Source organism: Caretta caretta, chromosome 1 (assembly GCF_965140235.1).
Source record: "Caretta caretta isolate rCarCar2 chromosome 1, rCarCar1.hap1, whole genome shotgun sequence".
In the NCBI taxonomy this organism is placed as follows: domain Eukaryota; kingdom Metazoa; phylum Chordata; order Testudines; family Cheloniidae; genus Caretta; species Caretta caretta.
The window spans coordinates 234458103-234475408 of NC_134206.1; the positions used below are offsets into that span (position 1 = coordinate 234458103).

The window sequence follows — 17306 nt, forward strand, 5'->3', positions numbered from 1 at the left end:
ATTAAGAAATATCCCTTATTAAAACAAATTATAAAAACTGGAAAGCATGGCTTTTGTCAATTCTTTTAATGAAATCATGTTTACTTCTAGTAAGCAAAATATACATAAAAATGTACTCAGAAGGCAAGGAATATGCTTCACCCACTATGCCAGTGTTTTTCAACGCTTTTTTCATTTGCAGACTCCTAAAAAATTTCAAATGGCAGTGTGGACCCCTTTGGAAATCTTAAACAGTCTGTGGACCGCCCTGGGGTTCACAGACCAGGGGCTTAAACCACTGTTCTATGGTAAGGACAACCTTTCCCACATCCCTTAGACATAGTCCGAAGAACCTTAGGGTTCTGTGGATCACAGAAAACCACTTCATTATACCTTTACAATTATTGGAGAGGTAAGGTCAGTAAAGCAATATCTTTTATAGGACCAACTTCCGCTGGTGAAAGAGACAAGTTTCTGTCTTCAGAGCTGAAGAAGAGCTCTGCATAGCTCAAATGCTGGTCTTTTTCACAATAGAAGTTAGTCCAGTAAAAGATATTACCTTACCCATGTTGTCTCCCACATATCCTGGGACCAACACAGTTATAACTCCACTTTAAAAATATTGTACTAACACCTAATATAACTACATAACTGGAGAAGTGCTAACATGGTAATTCCAAAATACACTGAGATGAAGTTTGACTACATTATACAAATATTTTATACTGGAAGTTGGTTCTGAATCTGAAAAGCAACCAATTCTGAGACACTTCTTTGTTGAGCTTTGAAATCGTAACTAACATTGCTGAGGTAACCAGAGATGCTAATCCAGAGCAGTTAAAGAAATATTATAATTCCCACTAACTGTACAGTCGCACTTGATACAGGTATTCAGGCTCACTTTGTCGCAGCTAATATTGAAGAAGGTAACACCCAGCGTTCTTTACTACCTCTGAATGTCCTTTCAAATTGATGAGAACAGTCTTCCCCTTCTTGCGGACTTCCAACATATCAAAGAGTTTCTTTGATTTCTTCCTCACTATGGACAATTCAGTAGGCAGGGCTCTGTCAGTGAAGAAATTACTTACCTATAACTGGAAGTTCTTCAAGATGTGTGGTCCCTATCTGTGTTCCACAGAGGATTACATGCATGTGCCATGCATCCAGAGCTAGAGATTTTAAAAGAGGTAGTTTCCGTTAGTCCATGCATGCACCCTAGCTCCACCTCATGGTTTCATCTGAGGTGATAAAGGGTGAGGAGGACTGACTGTCTCGCAGAAGTAATAGCTACTAGAAAGGCAATCTTCATGGAGAGGAGAGAGAGAGCATGAGGCTCAAAGGGTGACTTCGTTAACATTGTGAAGACAAGGTTGAGGTCCCATTGGGGAGCGATGGGCTGAACAGGAGGCCCTTCATAGGAAGGCCCTTCCAAAACCTGGCAGTCAAGGGGTGAGTAAAGGAATGTCCCTCAACCAGGGGGGTGGAAGGTACTGACAGCAGCCATGTGCACCCCGATGGAGTTGAGAGCAAGGCCAGATGTCTTTAGGGAGAGGATATAGTCCAAAAGAAGAGGAATGTCCACATCCTCAGGGGCAAGACCCTTCCGCTGGGCCCATGAGGTGAAACACTTCCATTTGGCCCTATAGGATCGCCTTGTGGACTCCTTTCCATTATTTGAGAGGATGCCTTGTACTGCAGATGAACATTCCCACTTTAATGAAGGTGCTCATCCAAAAAACAGGCTCTGAGGTGAAGAGTTTGGGAATCAGGATGCCCAATACATCCACCTTGTTGCATGAGGAGTTCCAGGAAAAGTGGCAGTGGAAGTGGGGAGCACGCTGACATGCTGAGAACCAGGGGAAACCAGAACTGGTAAGGCCAGAATGGGGCAATCAGAATGACCGTTGCTCTCTTCCATCTGATCTTGTGTAGGACTTGTGGCAGGGGCGGCAGGGAGGAAAGGTGTAATTGAGCTATCTGACCAGCAAAGGATTAGTGTGTCACCCTGGGAAAGGGCACCAAGTCCCCCAGAGCAGCACAGGGTGCATCTGCTATTGACATAGGAGGCAAAGAGGTACCTGGCTGGAGTCTTCCAGCAGTCGAAAATGCTAGTGACCAGTGTCGCGGAGCTCCCATTCATGGTCAGTCACGAACTTTCTGCTGAGAGAGTCCACAATTACATTCTGAGTCCCAGGAAGGTATGCTGCTGCTAACAGGATCTTGTGGGCAAAGCCAGTCCCAAAGGTGAACTGCTTCTGCACAAAGCACAGGAAACCTTGTGCCCCATTTTCTGTTGATATAATAAATGGTGGTGGCATTATGAGGACAGGTTCTATCACTCCCCTTTGCAGCAGGGAGTCTACCTCTAGGGTGAAGATATGGTCATGAGAGTGGTCCCTGAAGCAAGGCCCGGGCAAGGGATGAGGATGAGGTTGCGTTTTGAACTCCATCATATAGCCATATCGAACGACATCCAGGATCCACTTGTCCGTTATCACACTTCAAGGTGGTAAAAAGAGTGATAGGTGCTTCCTGAAGGGAGTGAGTCGGGTGCAAGGCATGAGGCAGGGTGGTTGGCAGCTCTCTAATTGCACTCATAAATAGTGCTTCTGGGAAGACTGGGTATGAGATGCAGAAGGTTGTGCTGATGAACCTGAGGGGTGGGGTCGCTGGGTCTTCTGCTGTTTGCAAGGAAGCTCATAGGGCCACTAGAGGAAGAATTGGGGAACTCTAAGTTGCTGCTTTGGAGCCAGGTAGAACTTGCACTTGGGTGCCAGTGTGTAGAAACCTAGTGATCGCACAGTGGCTCTGGAATCCTTGAGGGAATGAAGGGAGCCTTCTGGCTGAAGAGATAAGACTCATCGAAAGGAAGGTCCTCTATGATGGTCTGTACTTCCCTCGGGAAACCTGATGAATGCAGCCATAATTCCCTTTGCAAGATGATCCCTGTAGCCATCATGCCCAAAGAAGCGTCCGATGCGTCCACCGCAGCCTGCAGTGTTGTCCTCGCAACCAGCTTCCCTCATCCAGGATAGCTGGGGCAGTTTGTCTGTGAAGTATGCCAATTTGCTATCGGTGAGGAAGACGTAGTTTGCAAATAGAGCCAGGTAATTTGAAATGCAAAACTGGCAGAGAAGAAAACCTTGTGACCCCCAAGGTCCAGGTGTTTGCCCTCTTTATCCACTGGGGTGGAACGTGAGTGTTGCTGATGGGCCCACTCCACTGCTGCCTGAATGACGAGAGAATTGGGTGGGGGGGAGGTGAGCGAAGAGAAAAATCAGACCCCACTGGAGGCACATACTTCCTTTTCTCTGCCTCTTTGGGTGGGTGTGCAGGTAGCTGGAGTGTGCCAGACAGTCCGGGCTGTTTGAAGAATGGCATAATTGATTGGTAGGGCCACTCTGGCTGGTGCCGAGGCAGTAACATCTCAAGCAATTGGTGCAGCTTGTCTTGCACTTCCTCCAGTGGAATATGGAGGGAATCAACCACCCTACATAACAGTTCTTGGAATTGACGGTAGTCATCTGGGAGTGAGGAGGAAATCGAAGAACCGCTGTGTCCAGGGATAATGAGAGGAAGTGCTCCAGTTCTGGCGGAAGCATCTAAGTCGGACTAAGAGGTGCATACTCCAAAAGTTGTTTGGAATGCCTTCTCGAGGATGGTTGAAGGAGCAAGAGTGGAGACTCCTCACAAGCGGGAACGTGGATACTGCAGCCACAACCCCCCAGTACAGCTATCCCAGCGGATGCTTTGGAGCATAGTACCAGTGACCCCAGTGCTGGGCAAAGAGAGAGTACTGCCATTGAGCTCGTAGGGCTGTGCGGTATTCACATCGGCAGTACAGGAGGGGCAGACCCTGAGCCCTGTCTGAGTTCTAACATCCTGAGAAATCAGAGCTCAGTTCGAATGGCTGTGCCAGCAAAACCACAGGAGCCTCAGAGGAGTGGGCAGGAACACAGCCCGAAGGAGGCAAGTCTAAGGTTCGGGAGCGCACCCTCCAAAGACGCTACGGCATTTGAACACATGGAGATCTCACCTCAGCCAGTGCAAATAGTTCATGAGGCTTGGGGGCTGATTCAAGTTTCCCCAGTGTGAGCAGTAGGAGTTCCTCAGTTGGAACAGGAGCTCAGGACTGTCTTGGAACCAAAGATTCCCTTGACTTCAGCAGTACCAACCTGGAAGGAGTACGTGGCTCAGTGGATGGAACCGACATTCTGTGCAGCTTTTTATCGTGTTTGTGCGCCTTGGAATGCATTACTTCTCCATGATGGGAACTCTTAAAGCAGTATTCTTTTCGGACCTGGAGGAAGAATTACTGCCATATTTATGTACATGCTTCCTTGTCTCACGGCTAGGACCTGACAAGTGGTCCACAGCACTGGTACCAGCAGAACTGAACTGGGAGATGCAGTAGGAAGTGCATTTTTAGATTGCTCAGGCTGACGTACGGGGGGGTTCCCCCCACCTGGATCTGACAGCGGCCTCATGGCAACCTCCATGAGGTGCTTCTTGAGGTGGAGAGCCTGGCCTTCCCAGTTACGGGCTGGGAAAGAGAGGCAAATACTGGACCAAGATGAAATGTGGGCTTCCCCCCAAGCAGTAAAGGCAGCGTTAGTGCTCATTGTTGACCGAGAATGAGTGAGGACACGAAGTGCATAATCCACTACCCATGCATGGGTACTGGGGGCAGGTGGGCAACTTATGAAATGGCATCCCACAGTCCTTACAATCCTAAAACTACTACTACTACACTAAAAGCTACTACAAAAATAATAAAATAATAACTATGTACAGGAATAAATTTTTTTTTCTCAGTTTGTAGAAGTGCATCACAAGAGAGGAGAGAACAGAAGAGGCTTTGACTCAGACCATGCAGTGGTGAAAAGGAGCTAAGGGCACAGACGGTCCACCCTGCTCATTATCACCTTGGATGAAACCATGAGGCGGAGCATGGGCATGTACTCAGACCAACGAACATTACTACTTTCAAAATATCTGGCTCCGGATACATGGCACATACGTATAACCCTCAATGGAATATAACAGGGACCATCACTTGAAAAACCAGAACTTCCAGAACTAGCTACAGTCATCAAAAGGTTGCAATGACACTCCACTGACAAAGCAGAAAAGGACTGGCTTCTGTGCTACCTTGAAGCTTTTGATATTTTCAAATTCTTCTTCTTTTATCAGGATCTGACCAAATCTCTTGCGGGATAATCAGTAGAAGGGAATTAGGTTTAGGAGGTGATGGTCTCCCCTTACAGATGCAGTATATATTGAAAAAACATCTCAGAGGAAGACACTTATGATGGCTGATGCCACATAGGCCAAACTACATAAAGGCTGAGAGGGGTAAGACTGCAGTGGCATCATAACAGAACTGCCACCAGAGAGAGGAGTCCAAAGTGAAAGACTGCATATTTAGGGTGATCTAGGGAACAAACATCCTAAGTCTTAGGTGAGTGAGAAAAGGACCATTTCATACCTAAGTCTGCATACCCAGGAATCAGAGGTCCACTAAGAAGAACCTAAAGATCCTGTTGTCCAATGCACTACTGGAAGGCACTCAACATTATGGTGATGAAGGTAATATAAGAACCTATACAGAATACGTCATATGAAACTGAGGCAAAGCCTTCCAACCCTTAGATCTGACTTCTGAAATGAAGGCATGAAGAATCAAAAGAGATTGCCTGCTTTGTCTGTTTAGATTGTAAACTCTTTAGGGCAGTGACTGCCACTTACTATGTGTGTCTATATAGCAGTCGGAGAACACTTCAGTCTCTCTGGTCACTCGATTTACAGACCTAAAAGTGGCAATATTACAACAAAAAAACTTCAAAAGCAGACTCCAACGAGAGACTGCTGAACTGGAATTAATTTGCAAACTGGACACCATTAAATTAGGCTTTACTAAAGACTGGGAGTGGATGTGTCATTACACAAAGTAAATCTATTTCCCCATGTTTATTTTTCCCCCCTACTGTTCCTCACACGTTCTTGTCAACTGCTGGAAATGGCCCACCTTGATTATCACTACAAAAGGTTTTTTTTCCCCTCTTCTGCTAATAGCTCACCTTACCTGATCACTCTTGTTACAGTGTGTATGGTAACACCCATTGTTTCATGTTCTCTGTGTATATAAAATCCTCCTACTGTATTTTCCACTGCATGCATCCGATGAAGTGAGCTGTAGTTCACAAAAGCTTATGCTGAAATAAATGTTAGTCTCTAAGGTGCCACAAGTACTCCTTTTCTTTTTTGCAACCAGTACAATGGGTCCCCAACCTGGCTTGAAATATCTAAGGACTACTGTAGTATCAATAAATTATTATTATGGTCTGCTTAGGCCAAAACATCCAAATTCTCTCAAAAGAATGTAGTCAGACTCAAGTAGCTCACAGAAGGAAGCTGCTGCAGCAGAGACAAACATGCTATCAATCATTAGAATTTCCACTCAAACTGACAGATTCCTCTACCTTTTATGGTACAATCAGCTCCATCCTACTAGCTTGATGACTGTGCTTAGATTCAAGATGTTTCTTAAAGGTGGAGCAGAAGAGAACCACATACTCCTCATAAGCCTGTCCCACCTGAAATTTCATGCCCTTTAGTTTTTCTCCTAACAGGTATTTTGTGGCTGCTTCAGTTTCAAGATATGGAAAATTTCAGTGTCCATCAGCAGAACTTAAAAGACTTGTTAATTAGTGAGAGTTTACATTTATTCAAGGTAAACTTGAAAGGGTTAAAAAAAGGGAAAACTGAGCACCCCTTCAGAAAGTGTTCTTCTCCAAGGCATTGGAAGTCCCTGATGTACTTGTATACTTATCATGTTTAGAAAGAAATAGGAAAGGAAATCCCACCCCTCTGACCAGACTATTATCTGCCCCACTATCCCTGGCTGAATTTGGCTCCATCACACATGCTACAGCTCAAGAAGCCCTGGAATAATATTAGAGTCACAACCTGTGAAATGAATCCATGCCAGCACAACTATGCTCACTACTGATGGAAATTATCAATGCCTCCTTCAGAAAAGCACACTTAAATTTCTTGAAAAATGCAATAGTTCACACAGTCCTCATGAAGCCAACACTAAACCCTAAAGATCTCTCCAACTTCCTATTCCTGGTCAAAATAATTGAGAAAGTAGTAACCAACAAGCTTAAACCACATCTCATATGTGTCAACATCTTGGATGCTCCCCTGAGGAGGGTTCAGACCATGGTACAGAACAGAATCTGCTCTACTGTCACTAAAAGATGATCTCATAGCCATGGACACAGCTAAGACCTACATGCCCATACTGTTGGATCTCTCTGCCTTTCATGCAGTGGACCACAAAGTACTACTAGCATGTCTACATAACATAGCAGAAGTAGATGGTCCAGCACTACACTTGCTCCAATTGAGCCCACAAGGATCCATACTATCTCCTCTTCTCTTCAATATCTACATGAGACCACTAGAAGAGACAGTGAGATGCCATCATCAGGCTTAGAGTTGCCAACAATACGCTGATGACACTGAACTATGTATCTCATTCTCAATTGATTCTACCACCATTACTAAAAAGTTGTCAGCAAGTGTGTAAGAAATCAATTCTTGGATGAAAAGCAGCTGGTTCAAGCTGAATCCAGGAGAAACTGAAGTGCCGCTGGTCGGAAAGGGGAAACGCTTCCAAAAGCTGGTCCAAACACTGTCTCCAGCTTCCATTGAAGATGTCTAGTCTACGTTTCTCAATGTAGCATAAATACTCAGGGTCCCCTTTCACTCCTTGAAATGCTTGCATGACCAAGTAGCATCAGTTTCCAAAAATGCCAGCTTTCACTTCCAATTTGCCAGGAAGCTTCACCCCTTCCTCCTGAAGGAGGGCCTGACCACAGTAATCCATGCATTTTTCACTTCCAGGCTGGATTACTACAATTCACTATATCTAAAGCTGAATGTGAAGGCAATGTACAGGCTCCAGCTGGTACAGAATGCACCTGCCCATCTTACCCATGGTTCAAGGCCACTATGACCTCTTCAAGCTTGTGCTCAAGTCCTTCCGTTGGCTTCCAGTTAGCTTCCGATGTCAGTTTAAGGCCTTATTCCTTATTTTCAAAACAATTACTAGACCAAGTCCCAGCTATATCAAAGACTGAATTTCAATCTATGAACCACCACAACAGCTCTGCTTTTCTGGGACAACACAGATCCCAAAGCCAAGGACGAAGCATGTGAGAGCTGAGGACAAAGTATTCTCTACTGAGCGGATCCAGCTCGGAGATCAGAAAAACCCAGAGTCTGACCATCTTTAGGAAAAAGTTGCAAAGACTTCCTCTTTAAGAAAGCCTTTCCACCACAAGTGATACAAGTATAATACAATTCTCACTCCATGAAGTCCACCATGGACTTTTGTTATTGCAATTGATTTTATGTAGAAGGTGCTCAGATACAAAAGTGATGGGCAGCCATATAAAAACTTAGATAAAATAGATATATTACCACCACATGATGCAAAATGTTGAATTTGAACTTAAATCAGAATTCCTTCTAGTCTGTCATAAAGATGATTTGCTTTGAACTCAACAGAAGTAGACAGGAATCTGCTTGGAAGCATGTAATAGCACTATTCTAAATTACTACTAGCTAGTGTGTCTCTCTCAAACACCCTCACCTTCCCCCTCACACACTAAAAACCTAAAGAGAAAGAAAAAAGGCAAACGATATCAGTCTTACACAGCAGTCTAAACTGAACAGTAGTTCTAAAACCTCTGTCTGTGGCAGCAGAAAAGGAACTGAAGGTAGTTGGAATCACAGAGCCTTACGTAGTCGTACACCAAATGCTCAGAGATGTAAAATAAGATATATGTGGTCATTATTTCTATATGGTTCTGAGACTTGCAACACTTAGGCAAACATTCGCCTCAACAGAAGCATCTTCCATCTGACATTATGAAATTCATATACCCTAATGAATTAAACTTTACAGAAAATCAGAGATAGTAATGTATTTTTGTATTTCAGTTGAGGAAACTGAGGCACAGACAAGGTAAGTGACTTCTTCAAGATCACACAAGTTAAGGGAAGAGCCACCCATGTCATGACTCTCATTCCTGTTCTTTCGTCACATCCTCTACTTCTACTGACAGAAGCACAGTAGGAGGAAGGCACAACATTATCAATTATCACATAAATAAGCTAACCTCACTTTACAGCAACAATTACCTGGAGTAACAGGACTATAGGAGTTCCTCCTGGATTATCCTCACACCAACTCAGTAACTTTCCAGTGGTGCCCCTATTTGATTTATTATGGCTGAAGCTAACCGAATATGTCAAGGAATCTGCATTGGTGTATGTACGGTATATTCAGTAGTTAGAATGGCAAAACAATGAAAATTAAGTACTGTATAACTGAATAGGAAATTACAATATCATAACAAAATTAATATAAATCTAGGGACATTGAATCTGCCCTTCTCTCACATAATTTGTACTGCGCTATTACTGCATATGCGATTGTCTAAACAACACTGCTACATTTCTGGAAAGTAGTTTAGTACATCCGCCTGCAAAAGTTTTTACCAATATTAAGAACACGTGGAATCTTAAGTTTTAGTTACATCTTTTAGTACAATATCATAACCTATTTGCAAAGAACCACCCAAGATAATTAGTAATACTTTTAGGAACCTCTGACAAGAAATAATCATGGTATGATCTTGCATTCTCCAATATAATGGGACTAAATGAAAAACGCTGTAGCAAAAATGTCTTTTCTGTTGCTATGTTTCACCTCAGTCATCATTTCAAAGGAGAATTTTGTTTTACATCTTAGTATGATTATGGGACCTCCATTCTGACCAAACCACCATAGAACCAGTCACGTGACCCACTCCACTGGTTCACTATTTTGAATTATTTTAACCTGAGCATATGAAGCATGTGCAACCTTAATTCTGTACTTGCAAGTATTTGCTCTCCATAGCCATGTGGGCTGAATACAATAATTTTAGTAGGTATTACAGCATAGCTGTTGGAACTAGGGGTACTGGGGCTGTAGCAACATCCCCTGGCTTGAAGTGGTTTCTATCATACATAGGATTTACAGTTTGGTTCAACAGCTCTCAGTATCCTCACTATACAAATTGTTCCAGCACCCCTGTCCTATACACTAGTGTAAGTAAAAAGCACAAAACTAAAGTTAATGACAGCACAACAGGAAAAAAACAAGTTCTCATTTAGCTGCCAGTTACTACACATAACTGAACATAAAATATAAAATTTGCTCTTTTGTTGAACTACAATAAGAGGAAAATTTCTAATGTTCTCCAGCACAGTAGTAAGAAAATAAATATTTTCACAGATACCTGGCTTGAATAAGACATCCTTTCCCAATAACCATTGCCTCTGCAGGCAGATCTACTGTTGTGAAAAGAACATCAGGAACCTTTTGCTTTCTGCAGTTGTAACAGTATGTGAGATGAGCAGGGAATGGCATGTTCAGTTCATCATATGGTATGTGGCAAAATCCACAACCTGGAGGTGAAGTTTCTTCTATCCTAAAAGTACATTTTGGAAAAGTATATTGAAAACATCTGTGCACTATCTTAACAAGAAATACTATGTGCATGTAGTATAAAACTGGCCTATACATACAACTACATAAGCCACACATATGGAGTCAAATTCTGTTCTACTACATCTGTGCAACAAGTTAATAGGATTGCATCAATGTAACAGCAGAATTAGGTCACATGCTATTCTCTGAAACGATACATATAGTATCTGTGCAGCTAACAGTTATCCAGGGATCAAAAACCAACAGCATAAAATGGCCAGTGGTTATATTAGCCTAAGATATTACTGCAATAGCTTTAAGATCTAATTCTTGCTAGCTGCGTGTAATCTAGTATATCACACCTTTATAAAAGACTCTGCTGGGTAAATACGTACCAAATCTCTTACATGGACTATGTTTGAATAACGTATACAAAATTAAGCAGCAGAAATTAAATGTGCCAGTCATCCTACTGGAGAACAGTATAATACAGGTAGTCATTAAAAAGAAAGACCCATACAGAACTTCCCAAGCTACAACATTAAGAAAAACTCACTATTCACTTAACTGAAACAAAATATCTAGGCAGAATTGTTGCAAAAACACATGGAAGACTATAAACAATATAGTCTGAACAAATTATGATTTTGTAACATACTATGTAAGAGCCTCATTGTAAAATTTTGTCCTGCACAGTAATTTTTCTTCTCAAAGAACTCTGAGTAAAATTTTCAAAATAACTTAAGTGACTTAGGAACGTAAGTGCCATTGACTTTAAGAGAGATTTGGGCACTAAGGAGCCTAAGTCATTTTTGAAAATGAGACAGACTTTCTGTACATATTTCACATTTGGTTGCTTTAATATCAGTCAGCTTTTATTATTGAAAATAAATGTGATTCTCCCTTTAAACAACACATTCAACAAGCTTATAAAATATATCATCAAAAACTGAATTTTTATTTTGTTTTAACATTAAAAACTTGACATTTCTTTCGATGCCAGCAGGGGAAGGAGAGGTTGAACAAGTGTATTAAAAGATCTGTTGGGACAGAAAAAAAGCAAAGGAAGGGTTTTTTTGTTTGTTTGTTTAAAGGGGTCAAAACTGCAGTTTCAAAGAACTGATCAACAAGTAGTATTTGCAGGGAAAAGTAATACTCAGTCTCTTCCGAATGAAATGAAAAAAGAAAAAGCTAAATATTGAGATAAAATTGTATCATTTTGCCATGATGCACTGTATCTTTTGGACTGACTATTCCCTAAGGATATATGATTATTATTGCAGTGAAGATACCGAAAAAGTCCTACTGACATGCAACAGTTTGCATATCTTGACTGCCTGCAAAATAATTATTTTGCAAGCCCCCCCCAAAAAACACAAAGCTAACAGCCAAAATTTGTGTTAGTTAGCCAATTCATTTTCTTTTCCATCAACCTTTATGATTTTGTTTATAATCTTCAGTTTAAACACGCATTTTTAAATGCTTGTCTTACTCACTTCTGTTTTACACTCAAAGCTATTTTATTTTCTATACAGCCATTGAACACAACAAAGACAATGGTCCACATACTACAGCCAAATCAAGATTTGGCTTATACAAATTATCATATGACTGTCACTTTTTTGTAGTGTGCTACAAAGGTAAGAAAGATACGTGAAGAGTGGCAAAGGAAAAGACTGAGTTATAATTCTGTGGTTAGTAGTCAAACATGTTACCTTATTCAGACTGTTAGAAATAAAAACAGAAAATCTAATTTGGTGCAGAGTTCCATTACTTCTGTTGTTGTTGTTAGTGAAAATCAGTAAAGTGGTTGGTCCCGCATCCTGCACTGTAACACTGTAACCTACCCTAATAGAGAAGAACTATCTTGGTTCTGAGGAAAAAAATCAACCTCTCCCTTCTCTGACCCTATGGAAAAGAAGCCAGGCTGCCATGACAACCTTTGTTCCAAACAGCCTTCCATGGTGCCATCCTGGAGAAACCTAGGGTTCAGTACAGCTGCTGTGCCAGACGCGGACAAAATACAGACCTCTTCACTATAAAAAGAAAAGAATTACAAAGAAGTGAATTCCTGATCCGGTGTTAAATATCTTTTTTTAAAAGCCATACATTTAAAAAGCTTGTTCAAAAGCCACAGTGAATTAAATATAACTGTTAACTTTAGTGGAATCATGGTACCAGTAATAACAATACCTAGCAAATTAACCAATTAATCCACACAAACAGTCTTTTGATGTATTACACCCATTTTAAATGGAGAGAAATGGATGCAGATAGATTAGAGACATGCCCAAAGCTACAAAGAGAATCAATGTAGGAGGTGGAATTTGAAAACAGGAATTCCTGGTTCCCACTTCTGTTCTCAGCCCACTAGATTACCCAGGAAATATAGATTTAAGAAAGTTTTTGGATTCTACAGATTAGAGTGCCTGGGAATGTTGCAGACAAGGTGTAGCTGTTTACCAAAGTTAAGGGTGGGAGCTGAGAACCCCCATCACCTGATATCATTCATTGTCAAAATGAAGTTACAAAGCAATACTGACAAGTTGCTTCTTGGTAACTCGGGATAAAAGACAGCAAAAAAAAAAAAAAAAAAAGTAAAATTTTAAAGTAAGAACAGTGTTAATCTAAGTGATATACTCTATTCTTGGTTTAAAAGTTAAACAGTTAAAGACCACACAACAGTTAATGTGTCTACAATTTTACACATGTTAGACAGTGAACCAAGCCTCTATGGGTAAACACTAAATCAAACCCATTATGCTGAAAAACAAAGAGATACCCTTCGTCCTTTCTTAGAATGAGAAATTTGTCTTATTTACCTGTAATTCTTCCTAATTTATTTTATTTACCTGTAATTCTTCCTCTTGACCCCCACCCCCCCAACACAGATACAGCATGTCTGGCAGGCCAATACTGTAAATACTCAAGTCCTTCCTGTTTAAGGCATGGAAACAGGTTGAAATGAAAATCAGCAGAGGACCCCTATCTAATTCTTCCACCATTAGTGAACAAGTATTATCAACTCAAAGTCCTACCAACGAAGTGTAAAATATACTATTAACTGATTTATGAATTTTATGAATTTATAAATTTATGAATAGTGTGTATTTATTCATACATTTTATTATGAATTATGTTAAGTATTAACAAAGAAAATATAATGGAACTGAATTACTCATATTATTTATCGGAAGACTAATCAAGATGAACAGATTTCCATTTTCACTACAAGCCCTACTTTACCACAGCATGGAGAATTTTACTCCCAAAGGCTGAATCTGAAGAAAAGGAAAGCTTGTGAAAGTTAAAGACGTTTGTTTCTTCAGCCAGCACACTAGTCCCCTTAGCATACAATGGGGCCACGGACCTGGTGGAAACTACCATGATGCTTTCAGATTGTCCATGTCTGCTCATCTTATATACTGCAGCAATGCTTGCATCCTGTTACCCATCTTGTGAAGGTGCTCTTTGGATGCCTTCTTCCTTTTGCAGCTTACCATTGTCACTGCAAATAGAGACTGATTTTCCATCTGGTTTTGTTCTTTAAGGGCAAAATCTTAAACATAGCTTATTCCTTCCGGCGGCTAGGATGGGATCAAATGGATGGTAGGATTACCTTCTTGAGATCTATGCATCATCAGCAGGAAAGTCTAAGGACAGCTTCATCCATATAAATATACAATATAGTTCCTCTGTGGAGGGGATACTTAGTTCCAAGATCATCATAGCCAAGGCAACTGCTATTTGGAAGGTCAACTTAAGAGCCAGAACATAGAAAGATAGTTCAAATAGACCGTTGAGAAGAGTTTGTCAAACAATGCTGCAACTCCACATTAGACATGGATGAATAGGCAGGTTATAGAAGCACTGAGGCACATCTCAAAACCTACCAAAAGGATGTCAAAACATCACAAATATTTTGAGATTACTGGGGCTTGGGTCAGGCTTTAAAAAAAACAAAAACCAAAAAATACCTAACAGTAGAACTGTGGTGTTGACTTGAGTTGGGGGGAAAAAGAAAAAGCCCCAGCACAAGTGCTCATCTAAAAGTGCTCTTTCCTGTGCGACTTTTAATGAAAATGTTCAAACTTAGTCTAGCATTGAAAAATTCTTGTCAAATATCTTTATTCTCTGACCTAGTAATTGAACTGAAGTGAAAATTCTGACCCTGATGTTTTGAGGAGGTGAAAGTTTTAATTCTAGTCAACCCAGGTTCATAATTATCCAATTGAAAACCTCCACTTTGAGACTCTATTCTCCCTTGGTTTCTTTTTAGCTTTGTCACTTAGCTCTTACGTTTAGGATCCCTTTTAAATGTACTTTTATTTAGAGGTTTGGTTCTGCCATACTGAATAGCACTTGAGCCATCTCCACGTGTGTTTTGCTCCTATTCCTTTTTGCCTGCCCAATGATACTGCTTTAACAATGTGTGGAATTACTAATATATTTGTCTTGGACTAGGAAGGCCACTTGAAACTGAGCCAGACAAGAGAGTCCTTGGTGCTTGAATGTCTAAGGAGCCTAGGTAGACCTCTCAGCCCATCAAGCTCACATGTATCTGGTAATTTTCCCACTGTGGTATTATGAAGGTGATGCCAATCATCAGCTGTTTCTGATTTCCCTTGGGAGAAGGTGGGTCTCTTCTCCTTGATCCCCTGTAACTGATTCCACTTGAATATCCTGGTATTTGGCTGATAGCAGGATTTCTGTTCAGGTTACTTTCTGGAGCTGCAGTGGGATGTGACCTTCAGTGGACTAGGGAGGCTGGAAGTAGATACAAGGGTTCCATATTGTTCTCCCCAATGTTGTGATAAATCACTTAAATACAGAAGGTAGGTGAGATATTCTTACCCTTCAAAGTGTGGGATAAGTCAGTACAGTTCTGGCTTCTAGCTGAGATGGCTGTATGTTGTTATATTTTCAAATAAATAGGGCTACTCTGTTTCTGTGTCTCTTGAATTCCAGATGGATGGAGACAGCCTAGCAAAGCTATTGGAGCCATAGCAGTTGAACCTAACTTCTGCCTATGGCTCAATCTCCGAGAGGCCCACCTGTCTTTGCCATTTTGGGGAATGTTAGACTTGTGGAATGAAGCCACTACTATGACCAGATTAATGTCTTTGTCCAGGAAAGTGCTGCTACTGTATCACAGGAGTGGAAAAATGCAATCCCTCAAATTTTGGCCCAAAAGGCTACACACATTATTTTCTCTGTGAGGTACTGGAGGAGAAAAATCATGGTCAGTACATCCCAAAGAGAGATTCAGGACAGGAACACTCAGCCAGCAGTACTCTGGCTCTAGGAGGCAAGATTATCTGGCTCAATTTACAAGCAATGCCTAGAGAAAGACCCCCTGCTTCCATGCCTTAAAAGTGTGTTTTACTTCTGAACTATCAATCATTCCTTGACAATAAAGTATAACTAAAACATATTTAAGTAAAATGTCCAGGCATTCTAGCAGATAAGATTTAGTGAACTTGAGAATTAGACAAGTTAATGTTAACTGTCAAAAGCAAATACGTAGATTTAAAGTCTAGCAGTAGCATGCTAAGGAATAGTTATGACAATGGCTACAGAATTAATTCTGAAAAACATGTGAAGACACAGCTGTTTATCCCAAGTTTGAAACCTAAGATGGAAGATATTTTAGTAAACGCTTCAAAGCTGGTATGCTACACACTATCGTCTGTCTTGCGCTCTCTATCCCATTTTTAAGAAGATAGTACAGGATTATTTTCTATGGCATTTAGAAAATCAAATCATCATGATTTACCAAATGCTAGTTGATTCACTGTAGCCCACTACAGCATGACAACCCAATGCCTTGGCATGGGATTTTATCTCTTGTCTGATTTCCGCCCACCACGCATCTCGTGTCTCTGGTTCATCTGAAAGACAAAGTATAAATCAGTTCACTATTCTGCAGCACATCAATTGAAAGCAGTATGTGATTAAACGTTAAACCATCTATTAAGTGCTGTTTTAAAATTCTTAAATTTGTTGTAATAGGAGTTGCAACCTTGAATTTTTCCCCCTACCTATTTTGTCCTTTTCCCAATTAGCAAACAATATTTCTTCTTCATGTTGTTATTATTATTGAGCAATAACAAAACATTGGCCGTGTTCCATTTATTTCCTTGTTTCTCACCAGTGGAAACAGGATTTGTTAGATTAGCTGTGCTCTTGTTGCTGTCCCTGCAGCAGCAGAAATCAAAATGTTGTAGCCTCTGCTCCAAATTTTATTCCCTCAGAGGTCACATTATTAACTTGCCAAGAGCCTGAGGGCTGCACAAAATTTGCATAAAGTGATGTAGATTTTACCTAATGAGTACCCTCATCTGTAATACAGAGCTGCAGCTTGGGAAAACAAATTATTGTATTTTATCTCGCTGCAAGAAGATTTCTCTCTTTTGAACACATCTCCATATTAAAGAGTATGTCACAGGCCAACACAAAGCTTTGCGGTCCACATCTCACCTGCATTTTCAGTACCTCTGCGCTAAGGAAACTGGGTATGTTTTAAACGCTTATTTCTCAAAAACTATTAATTTAGAATCCAGATGTTATTAACCAGATTAATTTTACTAATTCATTAATTTATAATATGGTACGGTCAAAGAATTAAAAAAAAAGACCATCTACACTTCCTGAATACTTCTTATATTAGACAATCAACTGCAGTAATAAGTGTTACCAAAAAGCTTTTGAGTAACATTCATTTACTTTAAATAGCAAAACAATTACTTTTTAAACAAGACTCTAATCCTGCAAA

At 40.8% G+C, this 17306-nt stretch overlaps 1 protein-coding gene across 23 annotated transcripts in view; it reads right to left on the reverse strand.

Moving 5' to 3' along the window:
* The window catches only part of C2CD5 (C2 calcium dependent domain containing 5), a 131210-nt gene that overhangs the window by 36979 nt on the left and 76925 nt on the right, over positions 1-17306 (reverse strand). For 11 of the 23 annotated variants that reach the window (XM_075121782.1, XM_048826665.2, XM_048826682.2 and 8 more), the window contains 3 exons: positions 16308-16422; positions 12379-12567; positions 10341-10532 (listed from right to left, as the gene is read on the reverse strand). In XM_075121782.1, coding sequence (XP_074977883.1) covers positions 10341-10532; positions 12379-12567; positions 16308-16422 — 496 coding nt within the window. The remainder of the gene's footprint in view (positions 1-10340; positions 10533-12378; positions 12568-16307; positions 16423-17306) is intronic. The other 12 variants (XM_048826707.2, XM_048826646.2, XM_048826753.2 and 9 more) reach the window with 3 other exon arrangements.